The 19817-nt window shown below is 32.1% G+C and overlaps 3 protein-coding genes across 4 annotated transcripts; all 3 read left to right on the forward strand.

The window, feature by feature from the left end:
* Window positions 1–4137: 4137 nt before the first annotated feature.
* On the forward strand, window positions 4138–9672 carry LOC110624896 (transcription factor MYB25). Its single transcript, XM_021770326.2, is given in 3 exon segments — window positions 4138–4590; window positions 8493–9381; window positions 9383–9672. Coding segments are annotated over 3 exon segments (1299 nt in total). The 5' UTR covers window positions 4138–4241; the 3' UTR covers window positions 9444–9672.
* Window positions 9673–10276: 604 nt separating this feature from the next.
* Window positions 10277–14019, forward strand: LOC110624897 (E3 ubiquitin-protein ligase MARCHF8). 2 transcript variants are annotated; one of them, XM_043960998.1, is made up of 2 exons: window positions 10277–11171; window positions 13484–13889. In XM_043960998.1, exons 1-2 carry the CDS (start codon window positions 10795–10797, stop codon window positions 13488–13490), a joined length of 384 nt encoding a protein of 127 aa, XP_043816933.1. In that variant the 5' UTR covers window positions 10277–10794; the 3' UTR covers window positions 13491–13889. The 2 variants fall into 2 exon arrangements, with proteins under 2 accessions (XP_043816933.1, XP_021626019.1); XM_021770327.2 differs by having other exon boundaries at window positions 10288–11171; window positions 13586–14019.
* A 2748-nt stretch (window positions 14020–16767) lies between these two features.
* Window positions 16768–19067, forward strand: LOC110625194. Its single transcript, XM_021770769.2, has 3 exons — window positions 16768–17580; window positions 17708–18073; window positions 18347–19067. Exons 1-3 carry the CDS (start codon window positions 17299–17301, stop codon window positions 18983–18985), a joined length of 1287 nt encoding a protein of 428 aa, XP_021626461.1. The 5' UTR covers window positions 16768–17298; the 3' UTR covers window positions 18986–19067.
* The last annotated feature ends 750 nt before the right edge of the window (window positions 19068–19817 follow it).

A 19817-nucleotide genomic window follows, 5' to 3' on the forward strand; every position in this document is an offset into this window, starting at 1 on the left:
TATGATGTATGGTTGTAGATCTTGTCCACTCTAGTGAAGCATAAATGGACAACAAAGCACAAAGCAAGGCTTTCTATGGGTGCTCAACAGACCCCACCCACCATCCACCATCACAATTCACACATACACATTTACTCTCCCAGCTCTCACACACATAGTGGGGGGGTAAATATTGTGGCCATTGGCTGATTCTGTCCGATGTATGATTTTGAAAGCATGATTTTTGGTTTCATCTTGGATTGTATCCATCACAAGGGTGCATCTCTGAGAGCCCATGTCCCTTCTTTGCAGGACATGAATGTTATTTCCACTCAGTGTTTGTTACCCATATAGTACACCACCAAGGACCTTCAAGAGAAACTCTTGCCTCAGAGCCTGCCACTTTGTAAGCATATTAGCTAAGCCCTAAACCTTCCACACATAGTTCTTTCTTGTTTGGATTCAGTGTTAGAAATGGACTCTTCAGCTCAGTGGGTACTCATGATCAGTCACATTTTTTTTCTATTTTTATTTTTATTTTCCATATGATCATAAACCTAGCTAGCTAGTGAGCCAGATTCAGCAGCAGCAGCAGCAGCAGCAGAAGAAGCAGAAGCAGAAGCAGCTAGCTACCACTCACATGTATATATATAATGAAACCATGCTTATTGATGATAAATTGTATTTTCTTATCATTTTTTTTTTGAAAAAAAATGTTTTTGGTTTCTTGCTTTTGTATCATTTGGAATTATCATTTGGTGGTCCTACTGTGGTTTCCCCTCTTATAACTATTTTCCTCATTGGATGTTTCAAGGGCAATGGACCACAACTTCTGGCATCATTCTTTATTAGATATAAAATTTTTAAATATATATATACATATTTAGTGCTCTTCTCTTCATTTGGATTAAGAGTAGTGGACAAGAACTAGAATTTCATATAGATAAGTCTTACATATAAATGATATTATGCAATTTATGTACATAATTTTCCTGCAGACATCTTGATTTTCCATGGTAGTATACACATGCAGGTAGTACTCTATGAGTACTGAACTTTTTAACCTGACCTTATCTTCCTGGTGTCTTGAACCAAAAGTGAATCTATATAGGTATAGGATGCAATGACTTTGTGCAGCGCAGTGAAGAAGATGGTTAGCTTTTTGGGACCAGCTAAAGTTATGCATGGCAGAAATAGCAATATTGATCATATCTGAATGCCACAATTGGTAAAACCTCAAAACTAATTACTGTGGCATATTCATGTATTGGGTTTTGATCAATTATAAAAGGATTGGTAAGTTCTCTGAGTTGGAATTTTAATAAAGAGTTAAATCTCAAAAGAGAAGAATTAATTGGACTGGTACAACCTCAAATAAATTCAACTGGGGTCATGAATTGAACGTTTAAGTTTAAAATTTAAATTGGACATAGTGTGTGGATGTACAATTTCTAGGCTTGTATGTGGACTGTCAAGTGGACCAACAAAACAAAGATAAAGATGGCCTAGGGTTTTAATTTGGAATTTGAAAAACCCTAAGGATGTGAATGAGTATGAGGAGTTTCAGAAGAAGAGATTGAGTATTGAGAAGCAGATGAATTTTCAATATCACATGGACTCAATTAGGAGTGTCTAATAAGGGACAATTCAATAAGTGCTAAGGACACACACTTACCCCACCAATCTGCCCTACTACTCCTAATTTGTTTGGAGTCACTTCCATATATATTCCTTTCAATCAGGTGTGCAAGTGTAGGGAATGGGCCATAATTTTTAATAAAAATAAAACCTAATTATCTAAATTTAATTAACACTAGAAAATTAAAGAATAGAACTATTAAATCATCCGTTATTCAAAACCTATAATTCTATTGATTTAGATTTACACTGGTATGGGATAAAGTGCTCTCTATTGAAAAACCAAGCAATAGACAGGACCAAAGGGGGCCTCCTCCTCTTACTAGAATAGCTTTCTTCTCTCCTTTCCTTGTCACATAGAGATGTTTAGTACTAATTAAGTCCTATAGATATGGTTGCCACAAAAACATTCTTTCTAGCCACTGGCTAGCAATTTCAAGAACTGATGGTCTCTCTATGGCTTTCATTTACTAAGGATTCTGCAAATCTGAGCAGAGAGATTGCAAACCACATATACAAATTTTTAGCCATCACACAAACGTAATGGCGGGGCATCCATGCATGGCATGGCCTCCCATATGCTCAGAGAAAAGGTGATAATTGGCCCTTTGATGCACCTAATTTCGATCTGTGTGGTCCTTTCTTTCATTGTTTTATTTATTATTTATTTAGATTTATGGGTTATAAAGGAATTACTTGGTCCATGCAGTTTGGTTGGTTGGAAAACATGGACATATCTTTTTGTGTTTAATTCTCTGAACTGTCTATTGCTTGGTTTTATGTCTAAAATGATCAACTTGACAACTTCTTTCTCTGCTTTGCTTTGTGATCTCTTATTCTTCTTTAAAGAAAATATATGCTTTCTCTTGCTAGTAAAAGTTTGTGCAGAGATTGATTGGAAAACAAAATGCTTTTTCTTGGACCACTTTATCCATGGAGATTTTTGTTTTTGTAATTTGTGATGTGTATTAATCGAAGAAAAATAAAAGAAAATGATTAAGAAAGAAAAATTAATAGAAAAAGAGAAATGATAAAAAGAAAAATAGAAGTAATGGAGAATAATGGGAGAAGAAATGAAATGAGAGAAAAGTAAAGAAAATGATAAAAATATTAAGAAACATTGAGATCAGGAAGAGAAAGAAATCGGAAGAAAATAATAATACAGATAAGAATAAAAATTCATAAGAGAAAACTAAAAAAGGTAAGAAATGAAGAGATAAAGTAGGAAAATGATAGAAAATAAGAATAGAAAAAAAGATAAAATGATTCATTAAATTATTAAGTAAATAAAATATTTGTGATATAAATACGCAGTTTTTAATAAAAACTAAAATCCATTTATAAATTATTAAGCAACATCAAAATGCATCGCTGAATAAAAAAATATCAAAATATTTTAACATTCATCGCTAAATTTAGCGATAAATTTTAAATTTTATTAGCATATTCAAGATTTTTTAAAAAATATCTATTAATTAATTATTTCATATTAAAAATATTTTAAATTTTTTATAATATTTAATAATTAAAATTAATATAGAAATTAATTAATAAATATTTTAAATTTTAAAAATTTAAAATATTTTTTAAAATTAAAAAATTAATTAATAAGTTTATTTATGCTATATAATTTAAATAATATATATATATAATGGGCTTGTAATGGGCTTGATGAACTGGGCCAAGTCTCTAATTTCAGAAAATTTTAAGTTAGTTTTTTGTGGGGATTAAATTTTTTCAACAATACCCAACATGGATTTGGCCCAGTTGATGTGTGGATACTACATTACATGTATTGTCAAAACCCATATTGATTTTAGCCTGTGAGTTTGGCTCACATTTAATTCATTTATCAATTCCATAAATTCATTAAATTTTAAATAATTAATATATATTTTTATTAATTATTACCTAAAACTTATTTAATGATAAGCTTAATAATTGTATAGTAATTATTCTTATTCTAATTATATATATATATATATAGTAAAAAAATTTAAGATATATATATATATATATTAAATTTTCTTCATTGGTTAAGACACTTATTTTATTGGGAATAAAATTGATTTTTAAATAAAAAATTGCTTTTCCTCTTGTTTGCTTGGATGACTTCTTGATAACAAACCAAGGGTAAAACCGTCACAAAAATTATAATTCCAATACTTTTCACAAACTTTCAAAACTCCAGGGCGGTTTCCCTGGTCTACCAATAACAGAACCCACTTTGCAAACAAAATAACCAAAACCTTCCATTTATTTACCATAAAACCTAAAGCACATTTCGAGAAAATCCACCTAAACCAAAAGGGCAAATTCGTATTTTGGGTCATCCGACGTGGTCCCACTTTCAACCTAAAGTCTAAACCCAAGTTAGAGTCAACCGAAGTCAACATGATGAATTGAAACAAAAGAGAGAAACGGCGTCGTATAAGGGGTAGGAGTGGGGGACAAGGGTGGAATTTTAAAAAAACTGCCGTACAAAATAGGGATAAACAGAAAAGGAATCCGAAACATAGGCCTGAAGAGGAAGAAAAAAAAGCCTCTCATTCCCGGTGTGGCCAGTTGCTGTTGAGCAGGTAGGTACAATCCAGAAACATCATTGAAACACACAAAAAACACAAATGCAAAACCCAACTGACGATGATGTAATGATAACGGAAGACGAGGCTAAGACCCCTTTTGCCGATTCGCCGACCGCTGGTGACTCGGAAGTCGGCGGTGCAGCTGAGTCGGTTGAACTTGTTGGGCCTGCTGGTGGTGGGTCTGGTGGCGTTGGCGCTAGTTTGAATAGTAGAGTTAAGGGACCTTGGTCGCCTGAAGAAGACGCGGTTTTGACTCAACTTGTGAGTAAGTTTGGTGCTAGGAATTGGAGCTTGATCGCCCGTGGAATTCCTGGTCGTTCTGGGAAATCTTGTAGGCTTAGATGGTGTAACCAGCTCGACCCTTGCCTCAAGCGGAAGCCTTTTACTGGTAAATTGAATCCCTTTGCTCTGTGTGTTTGTGGGTCTGGTTTGGTTTCTTGGTTTTGGGTTTTGAAGGGTTTTATGGGATTGATCTGTTGGCGGGGGTTTGTGGGAGTTAATGATTGGATTGATGTAAGTGCATTGTTGTTGGATAGATGTCTGGCTTTCCTGTTTGTTTTTGGTTTATGTTATTGGGAATTTGAACTTCATTGGATTTTTTTGTTTACTATTTTCAAGGTTGGTCTTTTGCCATTAGCATTACCTTTACTCTTTTCTGTGACCATTATAATTTTTATTTTGATACCTTATTCATATTGTTTCGGTTGCCTTTTGATTTTTCGATTTTTGCAAATTTCAAATCTTTGTTTAACAATTTTTTTTTTTAATCCATCATAGCTAGAATGAACTGGTTATGAGTTATGATAATTGGTTCATGATTTGACAATAGAACGGATGGGTAAGTTCAGCACCATAGAGTGTTGTGATTGCATTGGTATGAAAGAGATGGGATAAAATTCATTCATTTCCAGCATTCACGATTGGCCACTATTGACTTACTAGACAGTTCTTTTTTTCCCCCTTCTTTCTTTGAGCCTGAAAATGAAATATATGCATTACAATATTCTGTTGGCTTTATAAAGTATCCTTCTTGGAGGGTTATTATGTTTTTGGACTAGGTTTACATTGCGTACTCAATTTCCTTCCTTATACTTTACATGACTGAAAGATTCTTGCATCAATGGAAATATGAAAGGGCAATTTATTCTCCTACAGAAAGTAACAAAAAGATTAGGCTTAACATTTTTTTAATTTCAATAACCAGGTAGACAAGATGAGCCATAGTTCTACACTAGCAGAGTCTGTTAAGTTCTCGAAGCAATTATTTGATGACTTCATATTGCTGGCAATGTTATGGCTTGTACTTTATTTCATATATAGATATTATCTATGCATTCTTCTGTTTTGTAAAAGTTCAAATGGTAGTGCATGCTAGAAATTGAGGTTTGATCACAATGAATTACTTAATTCTGATATCTTACAAGCACCATTTTTTAGCATTTTTGCTTCTAGGAGTTATTAAGTTGTGAAAGAATTATTGTGTGATATACTTTATGCAGTAGAATTCATTGGTTTATGCTTTTCCTTTTAACATTTTTCTGTACTGAAAACCTCAACTAGGGTGGGATTAAGGCTTCATTTTTTTTACACAATGCCAAACTTCTATGAGCAACAGAATAGCGCTCAATAATATGTTCCATCAATGATGGGCAGTAGAGATATATGTAGGTTATCTCTAGATGGCAGATAGTTGTTGGTCTTGGATATGAGTTGGAGCTTTAATCATAAAGAGAACTGATTCAGAAAGAATATCATCTAGTAGGATGTATCATGGAGTCCATATTTTAGAAAATGGTTTCATAATAATGGGTGAAGAGGATCCATTGCCTCTTTGAGTATCTCACAATCATTCTGGAGGAGAATCTAAGTGGAAGGTGGAAACCTCTTTGCACTTCTATGCATGGGCACTCGCTTATGCTTCTGTCATTAATAATTGCTTCATGCAGGAATTGATTTGCTGATGATGTTTACTCACATGATGATAGAATTTTTGGAAATTTAATGACATGTGAGACTTATAAATTGAAAAATAAAAAAGAAATGCATGTGTCCAAATCTACAGTAAAATGAGAAACTTATTACAGGAGTTCTCTTTTGTCTAAGTTGTTACTTGCATTGTATTTCAGTCCTTTTATATGTAGGTGCATGTGATGCCTTTTTTTTTTCATATGCCCAAGAAAGAAATAAATCATCCAAATGGGAAAGCTTTTGGAAGTTGTTTTTTAGGATGTACTCCACCAGTTTTGAATTAAGGCTTATTTGTTGTTACTTCACTATTTTGCATGCTAAACGCAAGCTTAATGAGATGGTGTTACATTTTTATGTTCTCTTGGTTTTCCTTGGAGTCAATGTTCTTAACGTCTCAAATTCTTAGCACCTTTCTTGCTCTTACCTGTCTGTTGTTATTAAAGTCAACTCCAATGATACCTTATTGGCAGTGTGATTGATATTGCAATTACATATGACGAGAATGCATAAACTGTCAGCAAGTTTTTCTCTTCCCACTAGTTTGACTTGCTAGTTTTCTCGCTGCTGCTAATGCTATGATATTTATTATGACCTTGGAATCATTATTATTAGATTACTGGACGAGCTTATTGGAAATAACTTTTGTATTCTGGTTGACCATTGGCACAAACCTCTAGTCACATCAGATAGCACTAATCTCTTCTCATGCAAGCGATATGTATTGTATGGTAATATATCATCAGAAATCCTTTCCAATTTTTTCGTGAAGAATACATTATGAAGATATTGAGACTGATAATTATGCTTGTTTACATGAGAACATTGATCTTTTTTCCAAAAACAAGGTGTTTACAGAACTTATTTACCATTAGGGTGGTTTCAAAACTTATTTATCAAAGGGGTGCGAGTTTGAAAATTCAAAATGAAGGTCGCATTTTAGAATCACAGATTGTGGTGGAGTGCAAGTCATGGTTATAGATCATGCGTAGCTTGACACCCCACCAGAGTGACCCGACACCCCACCAGAGTATCAGTGGGTTAATCACTAATCAAAGCAGCCACTTGGGAGAAGCTACATGAACATGAACACCGGAAGGGAGCCGAGATCCTCTGCAAGTTGTTATTGTAACTCTGATAAGTATTAAAAAAAAATGGAGAATAGGATCTAGGAGCAAGAAGACATTGATCAGTGAGCTAATCCAAGGGATGGAGCTAGCAAAATATTTTGAGGGTACAATTGAACACAGCATCTTTTGTTTGAGGATTTTAACTTCCTATAAGAAGTCTCTCTTGATTCTCTAATGGAGTGGGTCGATTCTCAACTTGAGACTCTCTTGATCTCAGATGGACAGATCACATTGGAACGAGTTCTGAAAATGGGCTGGAACCATGGGGAATTGGGCATAGCTGAAGCAATAAAGTGCGGGCAGAAAGATATTCTTAGAGCCAAATATCCCAGATTTAAATAATTTTCTTGTTTGAAATTCCCAATTTATATTTTTATATTACTGAAAACTGCTGTATGACCACATGAGCTTTCTGAATTGCAAAGGTTATTTTATTTAAACTGCATATAATATGACTGCTATTCTTTAAATGCATAAATTTTTGAACTGCAATTCTTTTCTTCCTTGAAACTCACAACTCAGCATGCATCTCTGCTTCTGATGATTGTGATTTTGAATAGCGACTGGGCATGTTCTTGTTGCAGAGATTATCTGTGTGTCTCACGCTAGTTATAGTTTATAACCACAACTTGCACTCCACCTGCACTCACAGTTTTAATCCGTGACTTTGAGTTTGACCTTTCAAACTCACCCTTTGATAAATAAGTTTTGAAACTCCCGCTCTGGTAAACAAGTCTTCTAAACACCTCTGTCTGGAAAAGGCTCTGGAAGCATCTATCTTTGACGTGAAAATGATATGATGCATTAGGCATGATGTCCATGCTTTGAGGATATGACTATTAAAGATGGGTAATATTTGGATATCTTTATTTGTTTTTCTTGGATATCTATGTTTTCATACATTTGTTTTTTATTAGTATAAATATGTAGTGGAGGTTGTATATTAATATTTATATCATTACCAATGACATTGGTTTGTATAGCACATATCTGGTATCATTGCCCATCCTTCATTTCCTTGCAATGTTACTTGTTTTAGACCTTGTTACTTGAAAGTCGCTATGATTTTGGTGAATATATTGATAAATAATTGAGTTCTTGTTTTTATTGAGATGAGGTTCTTCAGATTTCAAATTTATTTGTGACACTCAATGGTAGTCATATGTGTGATGGACATTTTTTACACATTGGACAGATGAGGAGGATCATATAATAATTTCAGCCCATGCAATCCATGGAAACAAATGGGCAGCAATTGCAAGGCTTCTTCCGGGTAGAACAGATAATGCAATCAAGAACCACTGGAATTCTACTCTAAGGCGCAGATGTATGGATCAAGGGAGGTTTAAACCAGGACGTAGTGATGCTATGGAAGATGGTAGCCATGATAAAACAAAGGCATCATCAGAGGAAACCCTGTCAGTTGGCGATGTCAATTCCTTCAAGCTGCCTGAAGGGAGAGATGTCACAATAGATGACCAACCCGACCAGGAAGAAGACAAAGCTCAAGCAGACAAAGTTCCTCAAACAAATGGATTTGATTTTGCTGCAGAAACACAAGTCCATCCTACACTTCCTCGTCCTAAGGCACGTATTAGTGCATTTAGTGTTTATACTCCTCCTAGTGGCCCAAAAACTGGGTATTCAAGAACAGTTCCAACTCATGGTCCTTTGGTTCAATCTTCAAAAACAGACTTTACAGCCTGCAAGTTCCTAGAAGATATTCATGTTGATCCCATTGTTCCGTTGCAATGTGGGTATGGTTGTTGCACAACGCCAAGCACGGGCCATCCTCAGAGCTCATTGTTAGGGCCTGAGTTTGTAGAATACGAGGAGCTTCCTGCTTTCTCAAGTCAAGAATTAATCTCAATTGCTACAGATTTAAACAATATTGCATGGATCAAGAGTGGCCTTGAGAATAGCAGCAATGGTATAACGGGCAATACTGCGAACTATAAAATATCTCAAGGGGCTGTTGTTGGCTCACAAATGGGAGTGCCAGAACAGAATTTAAGAAATGGGCATATGCCTTATGAAGAAGGTAGAAACAAACTGATGGGTATGATGACTGATAACTTATCTACATCTGCCTGCACAGCCTTTTGCAATGCGAGCTGAAGTCGAGAGCTTGAGCCGAATATTATAGCTGCTTTGTTTTTGTGATATTGCATTTTGGGTAATAGTATAGAATCAAATGTTAATGTTGTTACTATTATATGCTTGATCATAGAAGTTAAGAATATGATTTAGCGAAGAGGTTCCTCAACTATTGAAGAAGAGATGATGCCATTTTGTTAACATTCTGCTTCTAAAGAATGTACTCAGAATTGATCAAGGAATGGAATTTGCTGATACAAGTCATTTTGGTGCTAAAACTTTCTAAATCTTGATGAATTCAAAGTTATCAGATGTTGTTTGCAGCTAAACTGATTCAATGGCAAAGCCAAATTAATTTCAATTCTTTGTTTTTTCCCATTATAATTTTGCAGTAAACGGGTGGCTGGAATCTGTCAAGAACTGGTAAAGATCTTTCTTCTCCTCCTGGGATGGATTTAGATTTAATTATATTTTATTATGTACTGCCATGAAACATTGGATCTCTGTCAACTGGTCCCTGCCACTGTGGCCTCGTAATGCAAATATTGCATTAAATTAAATAAAAAACTGCCCCCTTGTCCGTCTCAAGATTACAACTTTGACCAAAAGGTTTTAACTTAAGACGATGTCCTAATAGCATTAGGTAAAAACATAAAGTTAGGGCTACAGAAAAAATCATGCACAATCATGAAGCTGCTGCAGATCTGCCATAAACTCTCCTTTTCATAAAGAGAGGGAAGCAACCCTTATGAAAACACATGATTACAATTCAAAAGACCACTTTACCCTCTTGCACAAGGGTTCATATCAGAAAAAGGGAAGGACAATGTTGTCCTCTTAGCCTCTATGTCTTAGGGCTTAAAAGGAGACTTAGCTCATCAAAATCATAGGGACTGATTACAGGTAGATGATGCTATTAAAAACTAATAATAATAAAAGAAAGCACTTGCAGAAGACAAATAAAAATCTGCTTTTTTTGCATATACATCATCCATGCTGTCTGAGGAAAAATAACAGTTTCAATAGGTCACTTCACCATCAAATCATCTACCAAATCCTTTAGCTGCCTATGATTTCTTTCTTCGCAGTAACCCAATGAGCGGATAGGTAATAAATAATGAAGGGCATAGCTTGAACAGAAAGAAGAAAAGAAAAGGAAACACCTTTCATTATCATTTCTTCTATACTCAGCATAGTACTGTATTTTCTCAGTAAGTTTTCTGTCGTTCTTTCTCTCTCCACTTCTAGTTCTGTTGAAAACTGACAGAGGAAGGCAAGAGAGAAAAAAAGTAGTTACTAAACAGAGGTTGTGAGAGTTTACATAGAGTTATTCTGGTGGGTATTTATGATCTTTGCTTCTCAGAGACATTACATGAAGATTCACCATCTGGGTATTGAAAATGGAACCTTCACAGAAGCACCATGTTGTTGTTGATATTGATGATGATGATGATGATGATAATGTAGAGAAAAGTAGTCAGCATCAGCAGTCAGATGATGAAGAGCAAAAAAGCTCTACAAGTGAGTCTGGCTCTAGCAGTGAAATTGTGAAGGAGAGCAGATCCTCTGTGTCTGAGGTGGATCTGGACTGTGAGGTGCCGGAGATTAAGGTACATTTGGCAAAGGTTGAAAGAGATTGCAGGATTTGTCATCTGAGCTTCGATGCTAGTAATCAAGATTCTGGTTTGCCTATTGAGTTGGGTTGTTCGTGCAAAGATGATTTGGCTGCTGCTCACAAACAGTGTGCAGAAGCCTGGTTCAAGATTAAGGGAAACAAGTAAGTAGCTTAAACAGAAAATTAAACTTGAATCTTTTACACTTCGCAGAGTTGCATCTCTTCCCTTTTCTTTTTTTGGGATTCTAAGTAAATTAAGATGCTTTTGAATGCTTACATCTGAGTTTATGTTTTCTAATTTGGAATTGAAAATGTATAAAAGTCAGCTCAATCTGCAAGATTTTTGTGGCTGTACTTAAATTTCTGCTGGTTTTTTTGTATTATCTGATATGACAAAAATGTACAGGACTATAAGCACACACCATCACTTTGCTAAAATTTCGTAGATAGGTATGTGATGAACAAGTGGATGTCATATCAGGTTAAATAATTGAACCAGTAAAAGAATTTGGTGCGAGAAACATTTTTCTAGTGGCAATTTGTTGGTCTCGTTTATAAAAATGGAAAGCTGATAGGCTATCCACACTCGGCAGGAAACATTGAGCCTACAGTTTGTTAGTTGTCTAAGAAAATGGTGATGTTATGAACTCCATGGTTTTTTTATGCTTGTTGTCTGAAGTAGTTTTTTTGGTCTTTGTAGCTGCAGAACATCTCTCTTTCTCTTTCTCTTCCCCTAGTAAATGGAGATAAAGAGAAAAAGCAACTTATGCACTAAACAAAGAGAACATAAGAAGTAACAGAAACAAACTCCAAAAAATGAAACAACCAGAATTTATCCACATGTATTTCCATAATTAAATTGTAAAATAAATCCTTCTGTAACTTGCAATCTCAGTACTTTCAAAATGCATGCATTTAAGAGATTCAGGTCCCTCTTGCAATGTGTCATGTTGTCTAAAGTGATGTTATATCAGATATTGCTGCCTTGTCTTGTCTTGTAACACATGTTGCTTATGAAAAAAGATCTATTAAAGTTGGTTAATGGCACTGTGTTTAAAAGAAGAAAACTTTGGTTGGGGGCCATGTTTATCTGAAGATGCTTACCACTTTTCTGTTTTTGTCTTGATATGCTATGGCAAGCCTACGATAACCATTGCTTTTTTTCCACCTTTCTAATAATATCTATTATTAACTTATGAATTGGATGATTTGCATTACGTATGAAAATACATTTATGTGAGAAAGGCTGCATGAATAATGTCTGATTTACACGTCAAGCTTCGATATTCTCTATTGATGTTTTCGTTTTGTTCGATTTGGAATTATTTTTCACTTCTGTAACCTGGCATTGTTGTATATCTTATTCCACTACATCTGTATGGTACTAAAGGAATGTACATTGGTTTTGTTGGGGTTGCTGTCTTACAAAGTTAGAATATATCACTGGTTCGACAAGCATTAAACTGTAGGATCAATCTACTCATGTTGATTGTAATTTTCAATATTACTATGACATGACTGTCTATATGCTTTCAAAAGCTTTTCTATATTAGGAAAAAATAATTAGCAGGCATGATGGTGAATGAGTATTCACCCATCTATGCTTATTGAAATTTGTGTGTGCTGTACAGCAGGCAGGCAATGCACTGCTCTCGCCAGCCAATCCAATTTGAGGATTAAGGATGAACTGCATCTTTCGTGCTCATAAATGCATATGCTCTCATTGAAATTCAATAAACATGTTATGAAATTTGATTTTAAACACCATGACATGTGTTCAGTTAATCCTATTCAGTCCACTGGCTAGTTGCCTTGGAAAAGTTGGTCTACATTTTGATTTCTTTACCTATTTTTCTTTCTCTTTTGGAACAGAACACATGTTATTGTGTGACTTGTTGGTGCATTTTGTAGGCTGTGGAAGATCTGTATCTTGCATGATTATGCTCATTACTAAATGAATTCATTGGAATTCTGCCATCTTCTTTGTTTTCATTATCCAGCGCTCTTACTCTTACAAGTTCCACCTTTCATCAACTGTAAATCTCTGATCCTATAAGTCATTGGTCTGCTGTTTTGATTCTGTAATATAGCTGAGCTTACATTTTTGGAACTCAGTTTTCTCAAGAGATGTATACTTCTGATAAAGCAAAAGCAGCTATATTGATTATAGTAAAATCAACATGCATGCACATGTCTGAAAATACGAACAGGCTGCTTGGCGAGCAAATCAAACTGAGTGATCAGTTGTAATTGAATCCTACTTGTGATTCAGTTTCTCATTCTTTTCCTGTTTAAATGGAAACTACTCTCCATGAATGTATGGCTTTACTTGTCCTGTTCTGTATTAGAATGTCTCAACTCTTCATGTTTATCATCAAAATGTCATTTTCTTTGCTTTGTGTGTTTACCAGTGAAGTTTGTCTGATGTTTAACCTTGTTCATCAAATGTTCCTTCTGATCATGTACTGATTTAGGTTCTGATTGATTCGTGCATGGAGATTCAGAAGAAAAAAATATATAGAGGTTTTGATATCATTTAGTATCAATCACTGGAATGATTTTCTGTCTAATTTCAGAACCTGTGAGATCTGTGGATCAGTTGCAAGAAATGTAGCTACTCCAAATGAGGTTGAGATGGTAGAGCAGTGGAATGAAGTGAATGAAATTGCAGTAGCAACTGCAGCTCCATCACTGCACACAGCTGACACCCGGAACTTCTGGCAAGGCCATAGATTCCTGAATTTCTTACTAGCTTGTATGGTGTTTGCCTTTGTCATCTCTTGGCTCTTTCACTTCAATGTACCTTCATAATTTTTATGATGAGCATTGTAATTTTTCTTGGATTGATGATTGATAAGATGACAAGAACCTTAGCTCCTACCTTATGCAGGTACCTTCTCTGTACCAATTGCTGCTTAATTATGTCCTTAATAAATGTTTTTGTATTAAAAATGTTTTTGTATTCTCCAATCTTTATGATGTTTATATTTAGCATAAGAGATTAATTAAACTGTTCCCTTATCTTCCCTATTTTATAAGAAAAATTACTATTTGATCCTTGTAGTATAGAAAAATTTATTAGTTAATTCTTGATTTAAAAAAAATACATGAAAACATTATTGAGGTTTGAAAAAAAATCTATTAATTAGTTTGAAAAAAATTTTAGCTGTTAAGTGTTGTATAGAACGACTAATTATTTGATATTTTCACAAAATTTAGACGTCAATTAATAAGGTTTTTCCTATTATAAGATTAAATAATAAAATATTTAACAATTAAAATTAATACAATGATTAATTAATAGATTTTTAAAAATTTCAAATTTTTTAAAATCAAGAAATAAATTAATTTATTTTTCTATATTATGGAGATTAAATTGTAAATTTTTTATTTTTATATTTTTTCTCTTGAAACACAAGCTATACTTCCATAATAGGGGTGTTAGAAAAAAAATTCAAACATTTAGAGTAACTCACGTTTAATTTAATTTACCACAATTACAGAAAAGAGGGCTAAATTAAATTTAAAAACAGTTAATAATAAATTATAATATAATCGTTAAAATTTTATATTATTAATAAGACATATAATTTTTTATTTTAAATTTTATATTAAAATTAAATATATCTTATATTTATTATATGTAATATTAAATATGTTATAAATATATGATTTACTATTTAATTTTCGGATATTGTCATTGTTAACAAGTTAGCTCTTGATTTTGAAAAACTTATTAAAACGTCTTTATCTTTTTTCATTATCAACGGAATAGTCTTTCTATCTAATTTCATCTATTTTTACCGTTAAAAATATAGTAAAATATTAAATTTTTTCTTTTTTTTTCTTTTTTAAGAGGAGAAAAAGAAAAAAGAGAAAAAACTATTTCGTTAACTGAGAAAAAATAAAAACATTTTAATAGATTTCTTAAAATTTAGAGATTAATTTATTAATAATAACAATATCTATGGACTCAACAAAGAAGTTTATTGGGACGAAATTGAGTTTTAAAATTTTTTTATTTTTTATTTATTTTTAACAGAAAAGATGATGAAAATACTATTTTATTGATAGAAATGAAAGATAAAAATATTTTAATAGATTTTTAAAAATATAGAAATTAATTTGTTAATAATGGTAATACTTAAAAATTAAATAATAAATCTCTCTTATAAATATTTGTTATAAATAATATATATTAAAATTTTTCTTTAAATGCTTAAATTATGTATATATTTTTTATATTTAAATTTTAAATTCTATTAATAATATTTAAAATAATGTAAAGTTTTATTTTTTATATTTTAAGTTTTTATTAATAATCTATGATATTATATAAAAGTGAAAATGGAGAATAAATGATGAGATTAATAAAAAATAATATTATTGTAATAAAAATATATATTTAAAAATTATTGTATTAACTAAATAAAATTTTAAGATAATATTATAATTTATTATTAATTTTTATAAATTTAATTTAACTTTTAGCGATTTAATTATTATTGTGATAAATTGAAAATATTTAATTTTAGTATTTAAAATTTAAAATATTGAATATAGATGCGAATGACAGTAAAGGTTTAAATTTTTTATTTAATAATTAAAATATTTAACTATTAAAGTTAATAAAATAATTAATTAATAAATTTTTTAAAATGTTTATTTTTTTAAATTAAAAAATCAAGTAATAATTTTTTAAAAAAAAATTAAATAATAGATTTTTCATTTTATATTTTCCACTTTAAACACAAGCTGTATTTCAATAAATAATATATTTGTATGCCTCTCTTTGGATATCTGTTCTCCACTGTCGCATGTGAAGGAGGGGAAAGGATTAGAATGACATGGGGTAGCATGGGGCGTAGGTGCTTTAGTGAGTCACTCCTTAATCATTGGTATGATTAGAGAGGTATAAGTGGATAATGCACTAGCCCACTAGCTATATTATCCACTTGGTTGAATTAAATTAGAAAAAAGATTATTTTTTTAATTTTACAACATAAAAAAATTTATTGATTAATATTTTAATTTTCAAAAATTTATAATTAGTCATTTCATTATTTTACCCATAAATTATTTTATCTTTTAATTTTATAATAAAAAATATTTATTAATTAACTTTTTCGTATTAAAAATATTTTAAATTTTTGTATAGACTATGTGACCAAAAAAGATCTAGTGAACGTGGTGGAAATAATTACACAAAGCAAATGAGGAAAGAAGCCATACCATATCTTATTTTTAGTGCACGTACGTACAATCTTCTTTCCATTATTGTGCATGGACCAATCCAATGATCTACACATCCATGTTCTCTAATCTCACTTGCATGTGACTCACCCATACACAATTATCTTCATGTAATCACTAAAATAATAATAATAATAATAATAATAATTACCTATATGAAATTTTATGTCTTTAAATAATTAAGGATAAATTTGTTATGTATGTGATTTTTTTTATTTATTTTTTTCAATGATATGGAATTTTGATCCCAATATCTCAATTTAATGTTTAGAAATACTGCTGACAAAGGCAGCAAAGGTTCATTTCTAAGTTATTGGAAGCTTTAAATTTGCTCTTTAACAACTAAAAGATACTTTAATAACTTATTCTTAGGTGTATGTGGATGGATACAAAGAATAATTAGTTGAATCCAATTACTTTATTATAAATCCTTATTAGAATAATATTAAAATATTATTTAAATTATAAAATCTTGAATTTAAGTTTAAGTTGAAGTTAGATGAATATTTTAAAAAACAAAAACTTAGTCAATAAAATATTACTTTGACATAATTAAAAATTGACCCAATGATAGATAAGTCATTGGAGAGAGAAAGAGATAATGAGAATAAAGTAGCAGGCCAATTGATACTCAATACCCACCACAAGTCCAAGTTTTCACATACCCTTAAACCATCTTCAAGACCTTAATCAATTAATTAATTATAAAAAGTTGATTTAATAACAATTAATTACTAGAAAAATATAAGAAAAATACAATGCCTAAAAAAAAAAGATTACAGAGCATAAGCAAAGTTTAGAATAAAAGAAAATTGGAGAGAAAGCGTGCAAACACGACATGAAGAGAAAGTGTACCACGTTAGGAGTGGCCGGTTGGTCATATGTTCACTAAACACACAATACACAAATACACTCATCTTCTTCCTTTCAATTCAAGGCTCTCTCTCTCTCTGGTTCTTTTCTACCCGAAAGCTCCCATATCTAGAAGCAAAAGACTAATCATCCATACTTCTCTGCAATCTTTCTCTTTTTTCTGATGAAGAAACTTTGTCCAAATTTTGATCGAGAAGATGGGTTGGACACAGTCCTTGAAGTTCCAATCCCAGAAGAGATGTTTGCTTCAAACAAGAATAGGTCATGGCAGAACTTCAAAGCTTGGATGAGACCACATACTGATCATAGGTCTCTTTCAAACATATTTGGTGGCAGAAACTCTGAGATCCAACTCTTGCTTGGTCTCGTTGGTGCTCCTTTGATCCCTCTCCCCATCTGCTCTGATCACCAGTTCATCAACCACAACATCAAAGATCAACCTATTGTAAGTAAATGATTCTATTTATAACCCTTAAAGAGATTGACTTCTTGAGTTCGGAATAGATGAAGTTTAAATTATTGTGTTGTTTATGTTGTTTTGAATTTTGGGTATATTTGTTGGGGATTTGCAGGAGGCATCAATAGCAAAATACATAGTGCAAGAATACGTAGCCGCAGTGGGAGGGGAGAAAGCATTGAATTGTGTAGAAAGCATGTATGCAATGGGGAAAGTGAAAATGGGAGCTTCAGAATTCTGTGCAGGAGAAGGGAGCTTGAACAGTAAGGTGGTGAAAGTGAAGGATTTGATGAACGGAGGTGGAGAGATAGGAGGATTTGTTCTTTGGCAAAAAAGGCCTGAGTTTTGGTGCCTGGAGCTAGTTGTTTCAGGCTGCAAGATCAGTGCAGGCAGTGATGGTAAGGTGGCTTGGAGGCAGACTCCATGGCATCATTCCCATGCCTCCAGAGGCCCACCTAGGCCCCTCAGGCGCTTCCTTCAGGTATCAAAATTTTACATTTCTGTTTCTATTTTGTCTTGTTTCACTGATTTTCATGGTTCTGTGAATTTTAATGGGCTTTTTCTTGCCTAATTAGTGTAAGATTAAAGCTATTCTGCTCCAATCTTTTATTGGGTTCTTTTGAACTTCCTGAAAAGGATTGGGGGAGCGAAAATTTCTTATACACACCTAGTGTACATGCATCAGTCCAATAGGATGTGATTTCATGCTATGTCTACAAAATTTTCTCAAAAATCTTCAACCCAAAATCAACAGGGTCTTGATCCCAAATCCACAGCCAACTTATTCTCCAACTCCATTTGCATCGGCGAGAAGGCGATCGACGACGAAGGCTGCTTCGTACTTAAGCTTGAAGCCGCACCTTCATCACTAAGAGCAAGAAGCACAGGCAACGTAGAACTAATGAAGCATACAGTCTGGGGATACTTCAGCCAAAGAACAGGTCTCTTAGTCCAACTAGAAGACTCTCACATTCTAAGAATCAAAGCCTCAGGGAGAAATGAAACCATTTACTGGGAAACCACAATGGAATCTAAAATTACAGATTACAGAACCATTGATGGAATCAACATAGCACATGGTGGTAGAACATCAGTTTCATTGGCTAGGTTTGGTGAGAACTCAGAGAGCAAATCAAAAACAAGAATGGAAGAGATTTGGGCAATAGAAGAAGTGGATTTTAATATAAAAGGATTGTCTATAGACTGCTTTTTGCCACCTAGTGACTTGAAGAAAGTCGAAGAAGAAGGTTATGGAGTTCTGAATTGTAATAATGAAAAATTGCCATTGCAGATAAGATCAGCTTCTACTAGGATTCATGCTTCTAAGGTTGTTCATGTTTATGTTGATGACTTAGAAAATAGTATTGAAGATGATGATGAGGAAGATCATTGAAGAGTTATAAATTTGTTTCCATTTGTAAATACAAATGAAATCTTTATATATTACTATTATTATTTTATTTGTTTGAATAGAAATAGAAAAGAAAGTAAAGAAATTAAATATGTTTAATTTTTTTTTGTTTATAAAGATAAACTAAAAGGAAATAATTATATTTTTATAAATTTATCATTTTTTTATTGTTTATGCAAAGGCATATATATAATTTCAAAGTAAAAATACCTATTTTCTTTCTAAATTGTAGAGGAAGAAAATCTAAAGGAAAGTAATTTCGTTTCTTCCTTTGTTTTGTTAAAACTTTTCAAATTAAAAGACAAAAAAAGAGACTAATGAATCTATGCTTTTTAGATTTAAAAAAAAAAAAATTCTCTTTCAATTCATATTATCCCAAAATGTTATAAAATTTTTTATGTTACCTATTAATTAAAATTTTAAATAATATTTTAATTATACTTAAAAGTTTAATATGATAAGTATATGTCTGTAATCTGATGGTAAATACATTTGAATAAATTTGAGAGATCTCCTTATTCGATTTCTATTCTAATTTGACGATTCAAATTTTAATTGAAATTTTTATTTTGAATGTATATTAAAATAAATTAAAATATTTTTTCAAAGTGCAATAAATATATGAAAACATTATAAATTACTATTTATTTATAATGTATAAAAAAATTTTACTAAAAAATATATTTAAAAATTTATTAAAATTAATTTTAACTGTTAAATATTTTAAATTATAAAATTGATATTTTAATTTTAAAAAATATATTTAAATATTTTTAAAAATTTACTAAAATTAATTTTAACTGTTAAATATTTT

This window comes from Manihot esculenta, chromosome 10, assembly GCF_001659605.2.
Source record: "Manihot esculenta cultivar AM560-2 chromosome 10, M.esculenta_v8, whole genome shotgun sequence".
Classification (NCBI taxonomy): Eukaryota; Viridiplantae; Streptophyta; class Magnoliopsida; order Malpighiales; family Euphorbiaceae; genus Manihot; species Manihot esculenta.

Coding starts and splice junctions, on each gene's coding strand:
- LOC110624897 (XM_021770327.2), top strand. CDS start 10,795: ATGGAACCTTCACAGAAGCACCATGTTGTTGTTGATATTGATGATGAT. Junction 11,172..13,585: donor TTCAAGATTAAGGGAAACAA/GTAAGTAGCTTA, acceptor GTCTAATTTCAG/AACCTGTGAGATCTGTGGAT.
- LOC110625194 (XM_021770769.2), top strand. CDS start 17,299: ATGAAGAAACTTTGTCCAAATTTTGATCGAGAAGATGGGTTGGACACA. Junction 17,581..17,707: donor ACATCAAAGATCAACCTATT/GTAAGTAAATGA, acceptor GGGGATTTGCAG/GAGGCATCAATAGCAAAATA. Junction 18,074..18,346: donor CCCTCAGGCGCTTCCTTCAG/GTATCAAAATTT, acceptor CAAAATCAACAG/GGTCTTGATCCCAAATCCAC.